The sequence below is a fragment of the Camelus ferus genome, chromosome 16 (genome assembly GCF_009834535.1).
Source record: "Camelus ferus isolate YT-003-E chromosome 16, BCGSAC_Cfer_1.0, whole genome shotgun sequence".
In the NCBI taxonomy this organism is placed as follows: domain Eukaryota; kingdom Metazoa; phylum Chordata; class Mammalia; order Artiodactyla; family Camelidae; genus Camelus; species Camelus ferus.
This window is the reverse complement of record NC_045711.1, coordinates 21,960,181-21,982,137: the sequence shown is the minus strand read 5'-3', so window position 1 is coordinate 21,982,137 and position 21,957 is coordinate 21,960,181. Positions and strand designations below refer to the sequence as shown.

The window sequence follows — 21,957 nt, the reverse complement described above, 5'->3', positions numbered from 1 at the left end:
CCTGTGAATATGGTACCTTATATGGCACAAGGGACTTTGCAAACAAATGTGGCTAAGGATCCTGAGACGGGAGGTTATCCAGGATGAGCCAGGAGGGCCCAGTGTCATCATCAAAGCCCAGAGGTGTTTCTAAGAGGTCAGGAGGTCAGGGAAGATGTGACAACAGAAGCAGAGTTTAGAAGGATGCAACGTGGCTGGGGACCACAGGCTGAGGACCACAGCCGCCTATAGAAGCTGGAAAAGGTGAGGAAATGGATTTCCCCCTCCAGCCTCCAGATGGAACGCAGCCCTGCCAACACCCTGATTTCAGCCCAGTGAGACTTCTGACCTCCAGAACTGTAGAGAATAATGTGTGTTATTTTAAGCCACCTTGTTTGTGGTCGTCATTTGCTACAGCAGCCACAGGAAGCTCACGGCCTCTGCAAGCCTCCCCTGAGTGCTGGACTCTGGGGAGCTGGAGGGGCCGCGAAGGTCCCCCTGGGGGCTTGGGGGCAGGTGGTGCACCAACGACCTCCCTCCCCTCCTCTCCTCCCTTCCTCCTTGGCCCCCACCCATGACAGGGGGGGGCAGGGGCAGACCCGCAGTGAATCGGCCCCGCCAGGCAGACTGCGCTAATTCTCAGTGAGACAAAGCCACCCCTCCACCCTCGGGAGACCCACCAGCCCCTCCGCGCACCCCGAGAGGCCCGGCCTGGGCAGCCCTGGGGGACAAAGGGCCCCCCGCATATGCTCTCTTCCCTTCTCTGGCCCTGCCCCCACCTCCCTGCCTGCAGTGTGGGTTCTTGACTTCACCGTCCACAGCCCCAGCTCAGCCGCACACACCTCCAGGGGTCACCCGCGTCCTGCGTCACGAAGCCCATGCTATCAAGAAGGCTGTGATGACAGGAGGGCAGGGGGGATGACCATAGTACCACACAGAGGTGGTTACCTGCCTAAGGACTGTCACTGCACGAAAGGGACACCATCCCTCTCTCCAGATAAGGATGCTGCGTTGGGAGGAGCGGGCCTGGCAGTGACGTGCTTGACATCCCTTATCGGCCCAGCATGGCCAAAGGTAGTCCCTTATCTGTCCTGAAATGTCCCTCCTTCATTATCAGGGCATAAACAGCAGCCAAATAGTTATAAAATAGACGGTTCTGGAGACAGCAGTTCCTCCGAAAGTCTCCCGGGAGAAGATGCCATGATAACAGCCAGATGAGCAGAGATGTCAGCTGCCACGTTCCCGGTGCCCACAGTGGCCGGAAGAGCCCACAGCCGGCTCTGCCCTTCAGGCAGTCAGCCCCTGCCACTCCTACCCCTACCCACCGCCTTCGGGCCTCTCACAGCCCCCACCCCACCAAGGCGGTCAGATGCTTTCCAGGAGCCAGTGGAGAGACCACAGAGAGACCCCACATGCTGCCCCATGGCCCGGCCCCCAGTCTCCCCCAGCACATCAGATCTCAGCTGCTGGGGCAAGACGGGGAAAACCGTTTACACCGACACATCCCCGAAAAACCCTTTTGGAAAATTCCAGGCCTGAGTCCTGAGTGCCCCGGGAGACCACAGTTGGTGGCAGAGGACCAGAGCAGCTGGAGTTCCAAGAAGAGAATAGGGAAAAAGATTTATGCCCAAAACAACCAGGGAATAGTGACAAAGCGCACGTGAAGGAAAAATGCCCAGCATATGAGCGCCGGGGGCGGGGCTCTGAATGGCGTTGCAACTTTCGGAGGGGGTGGCCCCAGACAGTGGGCTCCTGGGGGCAAGGGGTTCAGCTGAATATGGAACAAAGGATGTGCCCAGACCTGGCCAGCAGGGTCACAAGAGGGAGGGTCCTGGCTGCCTCCCAGGAAGTCAGGTGCTGAGCGACCTCATGGTCACTGTCGGGGGGGGGGGGGAGTCCAAGTGGAAAAGGACAGACGATGGCAGCAAATGTGACTTCCGACCCCAATTAGCAGACCCTCCCCCCAAACCCTGATGCATCTCTGGGGCCTCTGAGAAGGCAGTGCTGACACCCAGAGGAGGTGGACTAGGGGAGGGGACACGCCCACTCCAGCCTTGCTGCCCCGGGAGAGGCCTGTGCTCCAGGGACACGCCGACATAGGAACCCCTCGCCGGTGGAGGCGGGAACCACTCGCATCTCACCCTCCTTCCTGTGATGTGCCCACCCCACCCCGGGCTGCTGGGTCTGAGGATGAGGCCCCTCGGAGCTGGATTCTCAGGGCTGAAGGACTCTGCAGCCACGGGGCCCCCAGTGGAGGGGGAGCTGGTCCCCGGCCGGACCAGCCAGTGCGACCCAGGTCACGGGCTGAGAACCTCGGCCGCCCCCTCTCCTCCAGCCGGTTACAAATCAGCAGCTTGACATGAAGGGACAGAGGCAGCAGCAGGTGGACAACGTGACTGGTGGGGTGGGGCCTGTGCGCACAGGACCTGGAGGCCACAAAAGCTGGCAGCCTGTTAACAGGCGGGTCTCCTTCCTGCCCGGGTGACCCCCAGCCGGGAGAGTCGGGCCAGGCCCAGGCGCTGGGCGCAGGGCCACCTGCCCGAGGGCCCATCTTTCCTGTGGCAGCTGAGTCCTTCCCTACTGATCTGTGCTCAGTGGGAACACAGGGCCAGAGCCTGGCTGACCAATGACCCCGGCCACCTCTCAGCTCACAGACACAGGAGGAGGCAGAAGGGCCGGCCCATTCTGAAGAGAGGCTCAGATCCAGATACCCCCAGCTGTCCCAGCAGGCTCATTCCCAGTCCAGGTCAGAGTCCCCTCTGGGGTTCGAGCCAAAGTCCAGCGGGGAAGGGAGGAATCCCAAAACGGCAGTTTCCTTTACTCCAACCAGAGCCACAGAAAGCGAGCTTCTTTAACAAGCGATGGGGACCGTGGGACCATCCAGAGCGCAGGGAGGACCGAGAGCCACAGCCGCCCCGCCCGGGGGCTCGCAGCTGCCTCCCCCAGCCCCAAACGCAGGGTCCCAGAGCGGGGCCGTGCCGAGTCTGGGTGCCTGGCCCACCGGCCCAAGGCCCCTCTCCAAGGTGAGCAGACCTCACTGTCCGAGCACCTCAGTCAGCCGGGGCCTGGGAGTTCATTCTCATTTAACAGGAGGCTGGTGTCACAGAATAAATGATGGAGTGGTGTGTGTGCGGTGAAGACATGGGGTGGGATAGCGAACGGAGGGCAGGAGAAGCCAGGGAAGGGGAGAGCAGGGAGACGGGGCTCACTTTCAAAGGCAGGGGCCCAGGGAGAGTCCACACAGAGAAGGGGCTGGGGTGGCCAGGCTGGTCCAGCCCGGTGAGGGCTGCAGACGCCGGGCAGAGCCGGGGAGCACTCTGAGGCTTAAGAAGCAACACCGAACAGTGAACAGAAGCAGCCACACGAGAATCGTCCAGCGCCCCCGAGGTGAGGTCACTCCCCAACCGTGCCGGGGGGAGTCAGTGGATGATGGATGAGGAGGACTGGGGCCCCCCACTCCCATCCTGGCTTCAACCCAAGGCCCCAGGGCTGCCGACCGTCTCGCAGAAAGTCCACTAACAGGGAGTCTGGACACCGGGTCCTGGGGGTCCCAGGCTCCTTAGAGCTCAGGTGGGGGGCTGCACCTGGTGGAGTCCTTTCCCGCAGCTGACACCCCGCACCCCAACCCTGCAGGCCTCATCGCAGTCCCTGTCCCGCCACCACACTGTCTACTGCTCAATCACTTAACAATCACAAGACACTGTTAAGAAGGCGCAAGCAGAAGCAACGCTCACACGCAGGGCGCAGCCTAAGCGCGCGCACGCGGACACCTGCGGCGCGCACGGCAGGGCTCGGCGGCCACTGCGGCCCGTGTGCTGCGAGCTTTAAAAGCACTCGTGGGGTTTTTTTAATTATTCCTATTTCCTCTCTTTGCTTTTCTATATTTTCCAAATTTTCAGAAATGTTTGAATTGTTTTCAAAATTATCTTCTTAGTTTTGAACTTTTAAAATTGTCCTTAATTATTTTTAAATTGGGAGGACAAAGGTTTTATTATTGGGATTTCGGTTTATGTGTCTGCCCTCCACCGCGGGCAGGGACCCCATCCTTCTTATCTTTGTATTAAAGCTCCCCTGGACCCACCCGGGGTTTCCCAGGTTTTAGGGAACCATCCCTCTTTCTCTAGGACAGAATCGAGAATTCTCTAAACCTAGTGCTAAATCACCCCTGACATTCTTGCCATCTCGGAAAGGTCCCAAGATTCCAGTATCTTTTTCTTTTTTTTTTTTTTTAAATGTTCATGTGTAGTAAAATGCACAAAACATAAAATTTACATTCACATTGTTGTGCAGTCCATCTCCAGAACCCTTCTCATTAGGAAGAACTGAAACTCTGTCCCCATCAAACAACAGCCCCCACCCCGGCCCTCCTGCCCTTGGTAAACTCTACTCCATCAGTCTCTATAAACCTGACTCCTTTCGGAACTTCACAGAAGTGGAATCATATGGTATTCGTCTTTTCGTGACTGGCTTATTTCGCTTAACATAATGCCTTTAAGGTTCATCCATGTAGCACGTGCCAGAATTTCCCTCCTTTTTACGGCTGAAGAAGAGTCTGTTGTCTGGACAGAGCACGTTGATTTATCCATTCATCCATGGATAGCCACGTGAGTTGTTTCCACCTTTTGACTGTTGTGAATAATGCTGCTATGGACAGAGGTGTGCAAGTATCTCCGTAAGATCCTACTTGCAACTCTGTGGGGTGTATTCCTGGAAGTGGGATTGCTGGATCACGTGGGAATTCTATTCCCACTTTTTGAGGAACCACCGGGCTGTTTTCCACGGCAGCCAAACCATGCCACATTCCTGCCGGCAGTGCACAGGGTTGCAATCTCCCCACATCCTTGCCGACACTTGTTTTCTGGTTTTTGGTGAAGTCATCCTAATGGGCCTGAGGTGCCTAAACGTGTTTTGCAGGAGTCGGTATGGAGAAACCGGAATGAAACTGCCCTGCAGGGGACTTTGAGGGCAGTGAAACTGCGCTGTGTGGTGCTATGATGGGGCATGCGTGTCATACATTTGTCCAAACCCATAGGATGCACACCAGCAGGAGTGAACCGTTGTGGAAACTATGGGCTTTGGATGATGCTGTGCCCAGGCCGGTTCGCCAACTGTGCCAAACATGCCTCCTGGGGCTTGGGGTTCACAGAGGGAGGCCATGCATGGGTGGCAGCAGAGAGCATACGCGAAATCTCTGTACCTTCCGGTTTTGCTGTGAACCTAAAACAACTCTAAAAAATGAAATCCACTTTTTAAAAAAATGTACGCTCCACACGTCTGGGAGACTGGGAGGGAGAGGAAAGGAAGGAAGGGGCAGGGAAGGTGGTGTCCCTCACTTCAACGATTCAAGGGCCTGGCTGGAGATTCAGCGACAGTCTCGGGCAAGTCTGGGGCCATTTAGTTAAATCCTGGAGGTGGCCCAGGTCCTGAGCCTTTCAGGGTCCCCCGCCCACTCCGTCACTGGACCTCAGGAAGCAAGGGCGATGGGCCCCTCCCACCTTGAATAGGACCCATGGGAGCCGAGTCTGGGGTCTCTCACTAGCTCTGTCGGGGCTGCCATTGGCAGCTGCCCCTTTTCCCCACCGAAGGAGAAGGCCAGCCCAAGGGCAGCCTTGGGCACAGGGACGGGGGTAGAGGACAGTCACAGGCATGGTGTGATGGAGGAGGGGCATTCCTAAAGCACAGAGGTGACACTGGCTTGAATGGTGTCCCCAAAGGACACCTAATCCCAGAACCTGTGAGTGTGACCTTATTTGGGAAAATGGTCCTGGCAGATGTAAGTAAGGGTCTCAGACAAGACCATCCTGGAGAGTCTGGGGGGCGCTCAGCCCACCGCTGTGTGCTTCTGACAAAAGAAGGGAGATACAGAGGGGACAGGAGAGGCTGGGGGGGTGTGGCCACAGGCCAAGCCACGTCTGGAGCCACCAGAAGCTGGAGGAGGTGAGGAAGGACGCTCCCCTGCAGCCTTAGGAAGTGTCACGCCCCACTGACAGCTTGAGTCCAGACCTCTGGCCTCCAGGACTGAGACAGTAAATGCCTGCTGCCTGAAGCCCGTCTGCTGAGATGGCGAACTCCTTACAGCAGACCCAGAAAATCAATCCAAGGTGCACATCCAGGCACACACGACACACCCAGGCTCATGTGCACACCCAGGCATGCACTGTGCACACCCAGGTAGGCACACATCCAGAGGCCTGAGCCCTGGAGGAAAGCCGGGCTGCAGGAGGGCGGATCCCCACGCTGGCTCAGGGCCTCTCCCCACCAACCCGCCATCAACATCACCGGGGCCGCTGTTCACATACCCAGGCCCGCAGCTGGGAGCCAGCCCTGGGCTCAGCCGGGGGAGGGAGGGACGAACCAGCCAGCCCTGGGGGTCCTTCAGGATGCCTGCCCGCCTCCCTCCTTCCTTCCCTCATCCATTCCTGCTTCTCTCCAGGAGCGCCCCGGCACCTCCCAGTGCTTGGATATGAGCACAGCACAGACGTGTCCTTTCAGGGCCCCTGTATGGCCCAGTCACGAGGAAACCAGACCCACTAACTCATAATTTCATAAATGGTGACCAGTGGTCCAACAGAAGAGACACCAAGGACGGCCCCGAAGGTTCCCAACTCCGCCAGGCAGGGATGGGGTGGGGGGACGGGAGCTTGCCCTGAGCAGAGAGGAGGCCTTTCCTCCGTTTGTGAGGAAGACGGTGGCTCTAGGGAAGGACAGGGGTGGGGGGCCTGCTGACATGACGCGGGGGACCCACGGGGGCCAAGGTCAGGTCCCGAAAGCCCCGCTGGGCAGCTTTGTCCTCCAAGCGACAGAAGCAGGAGGGGGGCAGGCAGGCTTCTGTAAAACTTGGGTGGAAACTGAAATCTTGCTCCAGGAGAGAGATCGAAGTGTGATGCTGGCAAAGTTAGAGGCTGTGTGCCCCTGGGGGCTGAGATGCCGGGGCAAGTGGGCATCAGCCCCCTCCCCCCTCGCCCCGCCCGCCCATCTCTGTCTCCCCATCCCCAGCTACAGTCATCTTCCTCCTTTCTCCAGGTGGCTGTGGCAGTCAAGCCCGCTGATCAAGCCGAGGAGACAGTTTGCAGACTCTACGGGACCTCACCCTGCAGGGCTGTCCCCACCCCAGGACTGGCTGCCTCTTCTAGACCAACCGTCCCCCACCCAGAGTCCAGGTCCCCATCTCTTCCCACCCACCCCCATCCCATCCCGGGCTCTGGAACAGGCGGCCCCAACTCCAAGGGGACCTCCCTGCACACCAGGAGGGAGGCCTGCAGGGAGCGGAGGGGCTGCGAGGGAGGGACGCACCCGGCGTCCCCGAGAGCACGGCTAACCCACAGCACATAATCCTGTTAAAATATTAATCCTCATTTAGCTGGGAGGCGAGGTGGCTGCTGAGATAAAGGCCCTGAGAAGTAATAAAAGGCAACAGCAATTGATAAAGTGGGTCGTCGGGCTAATAAAGTCCCCGTCGGGAAGGTCGGGTCAGGCCCCAGTAATCAGAACAACCATCAGCAGGCAGGTCCCGGCCTCCAAGGGCAGGGGTGGCCGCCTCCCATGACACAGGAGGGTGCCACCGGTCCGGGGGGGGGGGGTCTCCGGGAGAGAGGGGAGGAGCCCTCCTCCGCACAGCACCACTGGATCACAGTAGCGCTTGGGGAAGGAATCACCAGCCTTGGGCCACGGCCTCTCTCCCAGGGAGCACCATCAAGGGCGTGAAGGTTGCGGCCCCTCCTGGTAGCACACCTGAGAGGCCCAGGCCTGTCTGTGTGTGGCTCCTGGTGGCCTCCCGCTGCCCCCCAGACATCTGTCCCAGGCTGGATGGCTCAGGCCCCCCAGGGGCATAAGGATGAAGCATCCACCCCAGCCTCCAAGTCAGGGGTCCATGTGGACCACCTCCCACGACGGCGGACACAGCCACAGCCTGCATCCTGGACGCTGCTTGGGAACGGCCATCACCACGTCCCCAGGTCAAACTCTTCTGTGTTCAGTTCCTTCCTGTTCTTCACTCAGCAGCTCCAGAAGCAAACAGTGTGCCGGCCACTCCACATCACCTCACAAAGGCCACCAACCAGCAGCTGGGAGACTCGTCCTGATCCCACTTGGCCACTCATCACTGTGGCGGTTCAGGAGGTGGACCCCAACCTCCAGGGCTCCTCCATTAAAGGGCACAGCCCACAGCTGAGGGCGCCCCTCCCATGCCCACTCCCCAGCAGGGCACCAGGACTCCCTGAGGCAGCACAGCCCGGGGGGCAGGGCGGCCAGAGACAGAGAGAGCAATTCCTGTCTTTACAAGATGAAGGAGAAGCAAGGAGATGGGCCGGGCGGGAGCCCGCAGCAGTGGTCCCAACCTGCCGATCTCATCCATGTGCGCTTCCATTTGCACATCAGGAATCACTACATGCCCACTGTGTGCACGGAGACGGGGTACTCGCTCATGCTGGGTTATGAATGAGAACAGGGCAGCACTGAGAACCTGGGACGCTGAACCTACGGGACAATGTCCAGTATGTCCCTCTCCCCCGAGGAAGCCCAGCACCAGGCTGGGCAGCTCGGTGCTTCCGCTGCCCAGGGTACATGGGTCAGATCCACCCAGTTCCCGGGCCAAGGAGGCCTCTGGGCCAGGTCCTGCAGGGCGACAAGGACCCCCTAAGCAAGAAAAGCAGCAAATAAACTGCCATGTGCTTCCCTGTGTTTCCTCAAGGAGCGGCCCGTCAGGACCCCTCTCCACTGCGGATCCTGGTTTGCCAGTAAACGCTGCACCAAGGAGCAAGCCCGCCCTGTTTCCCTAAGCTGCGTGTGCACCTGACTCGGCGGGGGAGCCCTGGGCTTCCGAGCGGCTGGGATGACGACTTTAAAAACACGTAGCAATACCCCAGGAGCAAGGCACACACGCAGTCCCTGGATCTTGGCCTCTAATATCATCCTCCAATAACAGGAACCAGGGCTCCTTGAGAAACACCTGATTCTAGGACCAGGGCAGGAAATGCACAAGCTGAGCCTGGAGCGCCCTGCGCCCAAATGGCAACTGTGTCCGAGGGACACAAGAGCCCAGTGAAAGGGTTCCCAGTGGCCCGCGCTGGAGCAATTCGAGCAAAAAAAAATTAAGTAGTAGTGGATTATAACCCAAAGCATATCATGAGTTCACACTGGTGTGACTGGCTGCATAAATTAAGAATGAGGAAGAATAAACAAACGTACGGAGACCCTCCCAGGGAGGTGAAGCTGACCCCTCGCTCCTTAAGTGTGGGTGGCACTTAGGGACTTTCCTTCCAGAGAGCAGAGTATGAAAAAGGAGGGCAGGAAAGAGTAACTTCGTGGTGGAGAGAACAGCAGACACCCTGCTGGCCGGGTGGTCAAGGTCAACACCCGCACGGCTGAGTCATGTACTGGCTGGGGTCACCAGCCAGTCAAGTGGACGGTACGTACGCTTCGCGTGACCTCTGTGCCATTCCTCTCAAGGACCCGTAACCCCGGGCTAATGAAGAAGAAAACATTGTATAACCCCAGCTGAGGGGCTTTCTAACCTGGGCAGGCGTCGTGCCAAGCTCTAGGGACATAAGAATGCACCAACGGCTGGCCCTGCCTGCAGGGAGCTTCCAGCTTACTGTCTGCCTGGAGGACGGCCAGCACGCAAAAGGGTGGGGGAAGTTACGAGCGACAAATATGAATAGATGGAAGTCTATGAAAAAAATATAAGTGATGGAAGGTGGGGGAAAGTTACAAGTGACAAACATAAATGATGAAAGTCTATGAAAAGTATATTTCAGAAGTATATATTTCTGAAAATATACACTGCAAATTACATAAAGAACTGATAAAGCCCTCAGATTCGATGATCACTTTGACCACTGGATCAATGGTCAGAGATGATGCAGCACCGGCACGTGGGGAACTAGAGATAAGAAATCGTGATGTGGGGGAGGGTATAGCTCAGTGGTAGAGCACATGCTTAGCATGCATGAGGTCCTGGGTTCAATCCCCTGTACCTCCTCTAAAAAAAAAAAAAAGTAACTAAGTAAATAAACCTACTTACCTCCCTCCCCAAAGGGAAAAAAACTTTAATAAATTTTATTTTTAACTCTTCCAGCCTCTCCAGGTTACTACATTAAGACATCCTTACACATCTACTAAGTCACCCAAAGGAAATAAAACAATTAAACCCAATGAAGCTAGTGAGGCAGAGGGGGTACCAGCACTAACCACTCCACGCATTCCTGACAGCAATCTGGTTGTAAGAATCAAGCAACCTTTAATCTTTTGTCCAATAACTCCTCTCTAGGGATTTTACCCCAAGGAAATAATATGAATGGGAAAGAAAAGAGAAAAGTCAGCGATACCAAGGCAGTCACAGCAGCCCTACTTTTCAAAGAGAAAATCAGCATCCCCAGGGAAGAGCCTAAATGGCTGGTAGACCAGAAGCATCCAAAACCGCGTCCAAGCGGGGGGTCTGGAGCCAGCGCGCCGTGTTCAGGACTCAGCAACGCCTCCTGCCGAGGGACCTTTAACCTCTCTGCTTAGTTTCCTCACCGGCGAAGTGAGGCCGTTACCAACTCCTGCCTCGTAGCTTGAATGAGATCACAGATGAAGTCCAGCGCTCAGTCTGTGGAGACGCCCTGTTGCTGCTACCTGTGGTCAGCTGCATACTCTTTCTGTGGACGGACTCCAGGAGACCAGGGAATAAAAAGGAAATCAGTGGAGGGTGAGCTCCCTGCGACAAAATGTGAGTGAGGTACGGAGCCAAGAAAAGGGAGGCAGGCTACCCCAAGCCTGGCTCAGATGTCCCTGAGAGTGGGAAGCGGGCCTTCTGAGCCACCTCCAGGCCAGACCAGGCAGGCAGGTGAGGGTGAGCCAGGACAGGGAGCCGCCGCATCCCTGATGGGGACCAGCAGGAGGAAGTGCGGAGTGAGAACAGGACAGCGACCCCTCCCTCACCTGCACCCCACACCCACCCACACCAGCGCACCCCAGGTCTGTGCCCCGCCGCACCTGGCCCTGGACCTCTGCGTCAGCCCCTCACTCACCTCCCGACCACACGCAGCAGCCAGCGTCCCATGTCACCCCCCTGCTTAAACCCAGCAGTGCCTCCCAGAACCATCATCCAATTATCGCCTCGGATTAGGTCCTGCTGAGTGTGACAGAAAACCCAGTAGCAAAAATGGGATTGAGACAGAGCGTGCAACTCTCCCTGCGAGGCTGAGCCATTCAAGACTGGCTGCCCAAGACAGCCGGGGGGACCAGGCTCCTTCTGTGGACACTTCCCCGGGGAGGCCCACATCACCAGGGCCCCAGGCAGCCTCTGAGCTTGAGGCATCAGAGGGAGGAAGAAGCCGAAGAGGGGCAAAGCTAGCGCTGAGAGACGACTGGGGATGTCACATGACATTTTTCTTTCAACTCATTGGCCAGGACATGGTCACATGGCCACACCATGCTGCAAAGAATGCTGGGAAATGTAGTCTTTGTTCTTGGAGGCCATCTTATTATGGAAGAATGGAAGAATAGACATTAGAAGGTGCTAGAACAGATATCAGAAGGCAGCTAGCATAAAATCCAGACTCTGCCAGGCCCACCTCCCGGCCTCAAGCCTGAGCTCTCCCCTCCTCCACCTCGTCGCCCTCACTGGCTGTCCCTACCTGGAAGGCTCTCCTGCCCAGGCTTCTCCCAGCCAAACCTGTCCTGTAGGTCTGGTGTGATGTCGGGTCCTCAGAAGCGCCTTCAGGTGCACCCCAGCACCATGTGACTGTGGTCCCCGCTGCTCTCCGCTAAGGCACCTCACTTCCCCTGGGCATGCTCCACGTTGATGACTGCCCACACCGGCCGGTTCACCAGCTGGAGCTCCTCTGGTTCTCGGCCGGCACACCGCAGCCCCCACGTGCCCTGCTTGTAGGAGTCCATGTGGGGACCATCTCTGCTCTCAGACTGCAGTGTCCTGAGACTCACGAGGGGCGGGGCTGTGCGTGGACCCCTGCTGCCGCCCGACCCAGTGTGGCTCCACGGACTGGGGGAAGGCCCGAGAATCTGCACCCTGGCGTCCCGGGTCCCAGAAACACTGCCTCACCCCAGAGGGGGCTGCTGATGGCCTCTGTGACGCTGGGGGCGATGAGTTCCTCCCGCCAGCCAAGCACAAGTCCTGGGCAGAACCTCCGCCAGCAGGTCTACAGCTGAAGAAGATTTAAGCGGGGACATTCCAACCATTTGACACCTGCCCTCAGATTTCTCATGGGCACCTCCAATGAACGGTGTCCAAAATAGAATGCTCTGCCCTCAACCTGCCCTCTGACCTCTGACCACCCAGTGGGATATATACAAGGCACTGCACCCAGCCGTCCGGGCAGGAACCCAAAGTATCTCCCATGGCTACCCTCTTTCTCTCTCTCCAACATGCGATCTGGAAGCAAATCCCTCCAACAAACCTCCAAACTCCCTCCGCACCTGTCACTTCCATCAGCCACCACCCTGGTTCAGACACCAACAGTCCCCTCTGTGTGGAACACCCAACCTCCCTTCCTTCCTCAGGGCCACTAGTCCTGCAAATGGAGAGGCGTGTGTGTGTGTGTGTGCGTGCGTGTGTTCGTAATGTTAGATCAGTTTATGTCCCTCCCTCACGTAAATCCATCCCAGGACTTCCCCCTGTGCTGCAAAAGAATGCCAGATTCCACAGCACAACCCCCAGACCCCAGAACTTGGCCCTGCTGCCCTCCTGCCTGCCCCTGACCCACCTCCCTGGCTGGTGACCCCAGAATCACTCCCTCAGTCATCCTCGCACCGGCCCCTGGCCCAGCGCCCCCCCCCCGGTGCTGCCCCACCCGCCACCCCCCGCCAGACAGATGCTCTGTCTCATCTCCCTGCTTAATTTCCTTCTGCTGACTCTATTTTGCCGTTTTACTTGCTTATTTATTTTATGTTGTGTGTCCCCAACCACAAAAACGGAAGCCAGGAACACCGTCTGCCTTGTCCACTGCTGCGTCTCCAGAACTCAGAACGGTGCCTGGCCCCCAGAACGTGCTTCATAGGTGGGGAGTGGGGGGCATAGAGACAAAAACACAGAGGGCAAGTGAGTGAGTGAGACAGAACACCGCACACTGACTCAGGATCTCTCTCCCGCACCCCGCTCTCCTCATGAGCAGAAAGTAAGAAGGGAGGTCCCCATTCTGAGCACTTTGTTGACAAAATCCAACAATGAGGTCGCCTACGCCTGTGCACTCCTCTGAGGCTCCCTGGGGCCTGAGGAGGGGGCCTAGTAGGGGCTAATTTGGCCATGAGTTTGGAGTTCTGCCCACCCCATCCCAGGATCCCTCCTACACAGGCAGGGAGGGGAAAAGGCGTGCCCCAAGGCTGAGGCTCCCCATGGGCAAGGCCAGCATCATGGACCCTGGACCCTGAGCAGCCCACCCCCCAGTCCTGGCCCACATACACCAAAGACCTCCCCAAATTATGGCCGGGAGGAGGGGCCCCCATCAGGGTGCTCTGGGGGCAGAGTGAACAGGGCACAGGGACTGAGAGTTGCTACGAGAGCTGGGGTGGGGACACAGGCTTTCCTGATGAAGGCGTCTGTCCTGCTCTCCTGATCCTCGTCCTCCCTATAAAGATACTTGTGCACGCAGAGGGCGGGGAATGGAGCCCAGAGGGCTCCGCTGGCAATAAAGGCAGGTGCCCTTGAGGGCCAGGCTGGGGGTGGCACGGACCCAGAGGCAGGAGTCCCTCTGAGGCGCAGGTGCGTGCACAGTCTTGGTTCATAGACGCGGAGGATACGAGCTGCCTGGTGACCCTAGGACTTTGCTCTGCTCCTCGGCAGGAACCTGCCTGGAACTCGTGTCTCTGGAGAACCCATCCATCATGAGACGCCCGGCTGTCCTCCTCGCCATAGCTCTGGCCGCCCTCCTGGCTCCAGCAGTGGCGGCGCCCGTCCACCAGCTGAGCTCCCGGAACAAGCTGCTCCTGGTGTCCTTCGATGGTTTCCGCTGGAACTACGACCAGGACGTGGACACCCCCAACCTGGATGCCATGGCGCTTGAAGGGGTGAAGGCTCGCTACATGACCCCGGCCTTCATCACCTTGACCAGCCCCTGCCACTTCACCCTGGTCACTGGTGAGTGTCGGCCTCAGTGGGGCCTGGGGGTGGGGGTGCTGAGAAACCAGGGAACCAACAGAGGGAGCCCCAGCTTATGCACAGGGCCTGTCCTATGGTGTGTGGTGCAGGGACAAAGGTGAGACCAAGGAGGGGACACTCTCACTGGGCAGACACCGCTCGGCCAAGGGGGGTCATCAGCAACCCTCACTGTTGGTGGCAGCTAATAGAAGGTAGATAAAAACACCTAGTGTCTCAGTTTAAACGGTGACTACAACCAGGGTGGCGACCCAGGAGGGCTTCTGGAGGAGGTGAGTGTGACTAGGATTCAGAAAGACAGGAGAGATGAGCCTGAGGCTCCCGCTCTTCCCACTGCTCACTCCCCAACCCATTATCACTCCGTTGCTCCCCGTGTATAGCCCTCCTCTTCTTGTAAAGATACCTGTCCTTGCGTTTAAGGCCCACCCCGATCCAGAAAGCCCCATCTTAACCGAGCTCGTTACATCATATCTCCAAACAAGATCGCATTCTGAGGCTCTGGGTGGACGTGACTTTGGGGCGTGCTATTCGGTACAGATGGCTCATCCTCACACCAGCATTTCTGTGACCACGGCCCCTTCCACACACAGACGGAGCACCTGGTCCTCCCTTCTGCACGTCCCCTCCTTACAGAATATGACCCGATGGGGATGTGGAGGAGGGGGCGGGCCATTCCTCACCCCCCGCTTTTGTGCCTTCTGAACTCATGTGAGGGCGTTTCCATGCGAAAAAAAAAAAAAAAAGAATAGTAAAAGATGCCTCACAGAGCTCCTCTTTGTTCATTTATCTTCCTGCCTGGGACCCTACTTCATGGCCAGACCCTGACTCATTTAATTAGTTCCCTCCTGACAGCCAGCCAGGTTGCTCCCAACCTTTTGCTAAAACCATCGAGGCTGCAAACGATATCCTGGCACATGTGTACTTGCGCGTTTGTGTGCGTTTAGCTGCGAGATAAGCTGCTCAGAGTGGAAGCAGAATCTCTGGGTCGGAGAACGTGGCTGTGTCGGAGCCCAGCCCAGGCTCCCCAGGCGGCGTGGGCCTCCCGCCACCCTGGCTGTTTCCTGCCCTCCCACCGCCCCTCTGCTCTTCCGCCCCACAGGCAAGTACATCGAGAACCACGGGGTGGTGCACAACATGTTCTACAACACGAGCAGCAAGCTGAAGCTGCCCTACCACACCACGCTGGGCGTCCAGGGGTGGTGGGACAATGGCAGTGTACCCATCTGGGTCACGGCCCAGAGGCAGGTAACGCCTTGCCCGCACCCCCTCGGGCCGTCGGGGGAGGTGGGCGGGGGCCCGGACAACGAGGCCGAGATCCACGCAGGCCCAGTCCCCGCCCTGGGAGTCCCCGCTCCTGACACGGGGGTGGGGGTGGTTTGAGTGGGGTCCCTCGGAAGATGGGAGCCAGTTGCCCAGGAAAACCCAGAGCCTGCCAGTCCTCCCTGGAGCCCTGAGACCGGAGGGGTTGCTCCATACTCCCAGCCCGAGGGAAAACTGGGCCGCCCCACACCGGTGGGAAAGGGGGCCACAGGGAAGATGACCTAACTCCGCAGGAAGGCAGGGAACGATGAAGTGGCTTCACCCCGCCCCCTCCCGTGTGCCTCTCAGGGCGCGGCAGCTAAATTCTAAAGGGTGGAGGGCAGGGTAAGAGGTGGGTCGTCCGCATGACAAGCCCGAGACCCCAGCATCTTGCAGTGCTCTGGGGCTTCCTGGCGACACACTCAGAGATTTTCAAGGGGAGCCCGGAACGAGCCTTGAAAGCTACACCCACCTCACAGGCAGGGCATCCACTCAGGCTGAGTCCGCTCGCTCCAGAAGGAGCTACCAGACACCAGGCTCACTGGCAGAAGCTGTAGCCGAGAACTTGGCATCTCGAGGAAGAATGGCCTAAGGGACTGGACGGGCAGACGGGGCATGTGTGGACAGATGGATCTGTAACTGAAACAGCACTGGATTTATGGAAAGACAGACGGATGGCCAGGCTGAAGGCTGAAAGGGCAGGCCACAGGGGGTGGGCGGGGGGACCGATGGACACACAGCTGGACAAGGACACGGCAGGGAGAAGCCGGGCTGCAGGCCGGAAGGGGAGGGCTCATGGGCAGCTCAGCCTCAGGGCAGATACCTAAGGCCACAGTGACGATGAGGACACAGCATATCTGGGGATCCTTTTATATCCACTATCTCATTAGTGCTGAGTCCACTGGGCACCTGCTCTCTCCTCTATAAAATCAGTATCAGCCCAATAACAGAAGATAAGAGCTAGGAAGGGCCTTTCAGAAAATACAAAGGCCTGTGGTCCTAGCTGGAGCAGGGCTGGGTGAGGAGGCAGGCGGAGGGCAGGCAGGGGGCAGATGGGTCAGCGCACGGGGACAGGCAGGGCGCAGGCGGGAGGCGGCCCGAGGCGCTGACACCGCCCTCCCCGGCAGGGCCTGAAGACCGGCTCATTCTTCTACCCCGGCGGGAATGTCACCTACCAAGGCGAGGCCGTGACGCTGAGCCGGAAGGAAGGCTTCCTGCACAACTACAAGGATGAGGCGGAGTGGAGGGCCAACATTGACACTGTGATGGAGTGGTTTACGCAGGAGGGCCTGGACCTCGTCACGCTCTACTTTGGGGAGCCAGACTCCACGGGCCACAGGTACGGCCCCGAGTCCCAGGAGAGGAAGGAGATGGTGATGCAGGTGGACAGGACGGTGGGCTACCTCCGGGACCGCATCAGGCTCAGTGGCCTGGAGAGCAGCCTCAACCTGATCATCACGTCCGACCACGGCATGAGCACGGTCAACAAGAACGCCAGCGACCTGGTGGAGCTCCACAAGGTCTCCAACTTCTCCTTCAAGGACATTGAGTTCGAGCTCCTAGACTACGGACCCAACGGCATGCTGCTCCCCAAGGAAGGGATGCTGGAGAAGGTGTACGAGGTCCTCAAGGATGCCCACCCCCGGCTCCACGTCTACAAGAAGGAGAACTTCCCCAAGTCCTTCCACTATGCCAATCACTCCAGGGTCACCCCCCTGCTCATGTACAGCGACCTCGGCTATGTCATCCACGGGGTGAGTTCCTGCCGGTGCCAGGCACTACCCGGGGCTGCTGCCGGTGCAGGCACTTCCCAGAGCTGCAGGGTCTCTCCATTTCTGTAAAAAGCACACCCCCTGTTTCTAGCCAGACCCCAATTTGAGGAGTGTCAGCCACCAAAGGGACACCCCCACAATCTGCAATAGGCGTGGGTGTGCATGTGGACGTGCACTGTGTACCTGTATGTGTGTGCATATGTGTGCATGCGTGCCTATATCTGTGTGTGGGTGTGCACACGTGTGTATGTGTGTGTGTAAAAGGGAAAGCGTGGGAAGGTGAGCTAACAGGTGAGAACAGAGAGCCCAGGGGGGCTGAATAGGAAGCAAGACAGAGCAGGGAAAGGACGAACTGCCGCGCTGCGCAGCCAGCAGCAGGAAGGGGCCTGGTGCGCGCCCCTGGGCTGAAGCTCCACCCTGTTTACTTGGGGTCTCCATTCGTGTCACTGGGTCTTTACTGAGGCTCCCTCTTTGGGCCACTGACCTTTGGGGGCTGAGAATTCAGAGAAACGGAGGCTCGGAACCCTTCCTGCCCCCCTTTGACCCCCTCCAGGGGTCCTCTGCTGAGGCGGCACTGCAGGGGGTGCTGTCAGAGAGGGTGGGGTGGGCTGGGAGGGACAGCCAGGACTTGGGACCCCCCTGCCCGCAGAGAGTGAACGTGCAGTTCAACAACGGGGAGCACGGCTTCGACAACAAGCTCATGGACATGAAGACCATCTTCCGGGCCACGGGCCCCAGCTTCAAGAGGGGCCTGGAGGTGGAGCCCTTCGAGAGCGTCCACGTGTACGAGCTCATGTGCCGGCTGCTGGGCATCGTGCCAGAGGCCAACGATGGGCTCCTCAGCACCCTGCTGCCCACGCTCCGGGAGGAGGCCGGCGACGCGGCCCCCAGCACCTCGCTGGCCACGCCCCCCTCAGGTGCACCCCTGCCCTCCCCCTGCACCCACGCGCCTCCAGGCGGCTGCAGGCGGTGCGTGTCTGCACAGCCGCGACCAGGGTGCCCCGCCAGCTGCTTGAGGTCGCCTTCTCTTTCCCTGTCCCTGGCTCCTGGGAACATCTTGAGTGCCTGACATTCCCACAGCACCTGACGCCATACAGAGCACTTTGTGCATCTTGGCGGCCTGGGCAGGAGAGCAGGCGTATGTGAGCACCTTGTTTAAAGTGGGGAGACTGAGGGCCAGAGGGGCTGGCGGTTTGCCCGTGGGATCAAGCCTTCCAGGTGAAGTCCACCTCCAGGCCCCATGGCCATGTGAGGCCTCCTTCCTGGAATCTTCCTCTGTCCGCCTCCTCCACACACACCCTCACCCCTATCCTGACCCATCTCAGGGGCAAAGGTCATCTGGAAGCTGGCAAGGTGGCAGCCCCGTGGGCGCCTGGCTAGAGGTGGGCAGGTGCCACTGATCAGGGACTGTGAGGGGTCACACTGATCACAAACCAGGAGGCCAGTGCAGCTGGGACAGGCGATCAAAGCGGGGATGGTGAGAGATGAAACCAGGGGGCCGGTGGGGGTGGCCCAGGGCACCTCACTCACCTTTAAGGAGCCAGGAAGGGGACATGCTCCAATTTCCCTCATTCACTGGGTCCTCCGACTTTCCTTAGGCTCCGCCCTCCTGCCAAGTGGCCGGCCCCACTTGGTGACAGGACTACTGGTGGCTGCAATTCTTCTGGCCAAGGTTGCATAACACCCACTGCTCAAGGTCAGAGGCCCAGGAGGCCGAGGGGAGGGTGGGGCCATGCTCCCTGCAGTTCCAGCCTGATGCCTCAGCCCTGTCAGTCCTCGGGACACCGGGCCCACCCTGCCAGCCTCTCTGCTGTGGACTTGAAGCAGTCTTTCCAAAGCAGACAACCCAGAGGAGAGAGGAGCCCTCCCCTCTCCCCAGCCCTTCCCCTTCTGCCTGCAAGGTCTCTGTGCTCCCCAGGGGATGAGGGAGGACTGGGAGCCACGGTGGGTCAGTCTAGGGGGAGCACTGCAGGGTGGGGTTCCTAGAACACCCGCTCGCTGCATGGCAGCCCCATGTCTGCCCTGTGGTGTCACAGCCCTGCAGCCAAGACAGAAGCTAGTCACGCGCTGATTCTAAAACTGACACGGTGGGAGCTGCTCGGCGCCAGGCTCTGGTCTGGGCCCTGGGGATACACAGTGAACCAGACTGCCCGGGCCCTGCACACAGATAATATGCAGAGAACAAATCCATGCCTGAGATAGAGGAGGCCGCAGTAACAGCAGAGAGGAGACGGGCGTGGAGTGGGGGCTGCGGTTCAGGTCGCCTTGGGGAAGGAGGAGTGGGGAGTGGGGGGCGGCCTGAATGATGAGGACCAGCCGGCCACGCCAAGCCCTGGGGTCAACATTACAGGCAGGGAAGAGCAAGTGAGAGGCCCTGAGGTGGGACTGGCTCCTGTGTTTCTGGGAGGGAAAGGAGGCCGGGGTGCTCAGAGGCTGGTATACAAGGATGAGTACGCGATGAGCTCCCAAGGGAATGGGTGGGGGGGTCACCTTACGGCAGCAGGGAGCCCCCAGCCGAGGTCACGCAGGGGCGTGCCGTGGTCTGCCGCGGATGAGCGAAAGCAGCGCTAACTGCCCTGTGCCCTCGAGGGTCAGGAATTCCCACAGGGGCCCCCTCGGTCTCTGCCTGGTGTGGGGGCCCCTGTGTGCCTCCCGCCCCCTCCCCTGCCCGACTTCCCTTCACTCCCTCCCTCTTGGCACCTCCACTTCATCTCCTCCACCAGACCCGCCCTCCCCGCTCCCCCTCCTTTCTTCCCGACCCAACACAGAACTGTTCTTCCAGGCCCACCTCCTCCAAGAAGCCTCCAGAAGCTGCCACAGGGCCCGCTCCAGTCCCTGCTGTGATGGTCTTTTGGACACAGACGGGCCTGTCTCCTCAACTGACGGGGGACAATGCCTGCATGCCTCCACTTCCCCACAGCTCCAGCCCACCTTGGCCATTCTGGTGCTGGCCATATAACCCCTTGGGACGCCCAGGCCCACTCACCCATCCATGGCCCCCAGACCCACAGGGCGCGCCCTCCTTCCTCCCACCAGAGAACCTGCCCCACGGACGGCGCCCCTGTCTTTGGCCACTGGAGGGCACCCTGGAGCTCGCGGGCAGGTGACAATAAATTCAGCTGTATGACGGGAGACACACTCTTTGAAGGACGGGCTTGTCAGGATCTGCCTGTTCCTCGGATATGAACCCACCCCTCCCCTCCCCTCCCCTCCTCGGGCCTCTGGCTTCTACTACAACTTGAGCTCCATATCCCACTCTAGTAACCATCCAAGCTGCCCTCCGCAGCTGCCCAACCACCAGCCTGGAGCGGGAGTCCTGCCTGGTCAGAAAGACCCCGTGGCTCCCAGGCCCCGCATCCAACAGTTCTCCTGGAAGGATGAGTGCACCCGCACCGCCTGCGGCCCTCATCCCACCCTCACCAGCTTCCTGAGTCTGGATAGTCCCAAATCAGGCTTGAGGGGACAGGTGGGGTCTCCCTGCGGATCCACGTCCGCGAGCACTCACAAGTGCCAGCACAGCCACCACGACACCCAGGTCTCCAAAAGACCCCAGCCCTCCGCTGAGAACGAACAATGACCACGGTCAGCCTAGCCGACTCTCCAGGGCCCGGCCGACAGCTACTCTGAGAATCGCTCTTGATTGGCTTTTTCAAACAGAAAAGACAAAGAGAGCGAGAAAAGAGAGGAAAATAACCTGGTGTGTCCCACATTAAGTATTCTGCTGCCCCCAAAAAAGTCCCGGTGGTTGACCAACTCACAGAACAAGCTCCGTGGGCCAGGAACACGGTAGCCGAGGTGGGCCGTGAGCTGTGGGCCTGTTTCCCAGCTGTGCAGCTGGGAGAGGGGGCACCACCCTGAGCGGCATGGCCAGGTTCAAAGCAGCTCCCAGCACTCACTCACCGACACTCCGCAGCCCTGGGCAAGTGCTCACCTTTGGGCCTCAGTGTCCTGACCTGTAAAATCAGGACCAATAGCAGTACCTGCCTGAGGGGCTGGTCCGATGATTAAATGAATTACTATTTGCAAACTGCCAGGGCCTGGCCCACGGAAGGGCCCTGTGTTATGTTTTAGGAGTTATGAAAAGACAAGGTATCATGTGGCAAAAAAGTCACGTCTCCCTTTCATCTCCAAACCTTCTTGTTTCTCTAGCAGAAACTTTTTGGTTGGTGATACCAAATCTTAAATACCTCCCTTTGTGGCACGGAGAGAGGACCCAGGCCCAGAGCTCTGGTGGGCAACAGAATCAGGGCGGAACATGACAGCACTGTTTTATTTGCCATATATTTTTTTCTATGATCACCCTCAGTTTGGATGAGTGCTACTGATTTTCCATTTGTGTGTGTTATTTTAAATTTTTTTCCTTTTAAAAGTAACTTAAGTACAAAAGAATGAGTTGATTTAAAGAAAAATGTTGACCAAATAATAGTACAGGTGGCTGGTGGACGTGACAAAGTGTTTAAATAATAAAGGAGGCTATCCAGAGGCAGACCTGCTAGAGGTTGTCCACACTCCTCCTGCCGCCTCCTCCCTTCCCACCGTGTGGCCAGCCCAGGATGCTTCTGGAAGGCAGCATTCAGGCCTCCACATGACTGATGTCCAAAGATTCCCCCGGCCCCTTCACAGAAATACACTGCGTTTCATACATGCCCTGCACCCTTCTCAGCTACCTACCAGGCAACTCCAGGACACCACTGAAAACTAACATTGTAATTTGCTGTACAAAGTTCCTTTCAGCATCAGCCAAGCTGAAACAGAGTCTGGAGGAAGCCTAGCTGAACAAAGCCGTGCACAGCATTCTGGAGTCAAGTAGAGATG

General features: G+C 58.5%; 1 protein-coding gene across 1 annotated transcript; it reads left to right on the top strand.

Moving 5' to 3' along the window:
• Nucleotides 1–10,585: 10,585 nt before the first annotated feature.
• On the top strand, nt 10,586–20,256 carry ENPP7 (ectonucleotide pyrophosphatase/phosphodiesterase 7). The gene is made up of 7 exons (XM_032498204.1): nt 10,586–10,696; nt 13,760–14,053; nt 15,171–15,316; nt 16,498–17,124; nt 17,792–18,059; nt 18,741–18,838; nt 19,925–20,256. The coding sequence occupies exons 2-6, from the start codon at nt 13,801–13,803 to the stop codon at nt 18,821–18,823; spliced, it is 1,377 nt and encodes a 458-aa protein (XP_032354095.1). The 5' UTR covers nt 10,586–10,696; nt 13,760–13,800; the 3' UTR covers nt 18,824–18,838; nt 19,925–20,256.
• The last annotated feature ends 1,701 nt before the right edge of the window (nt 20,257–21,957 follow it).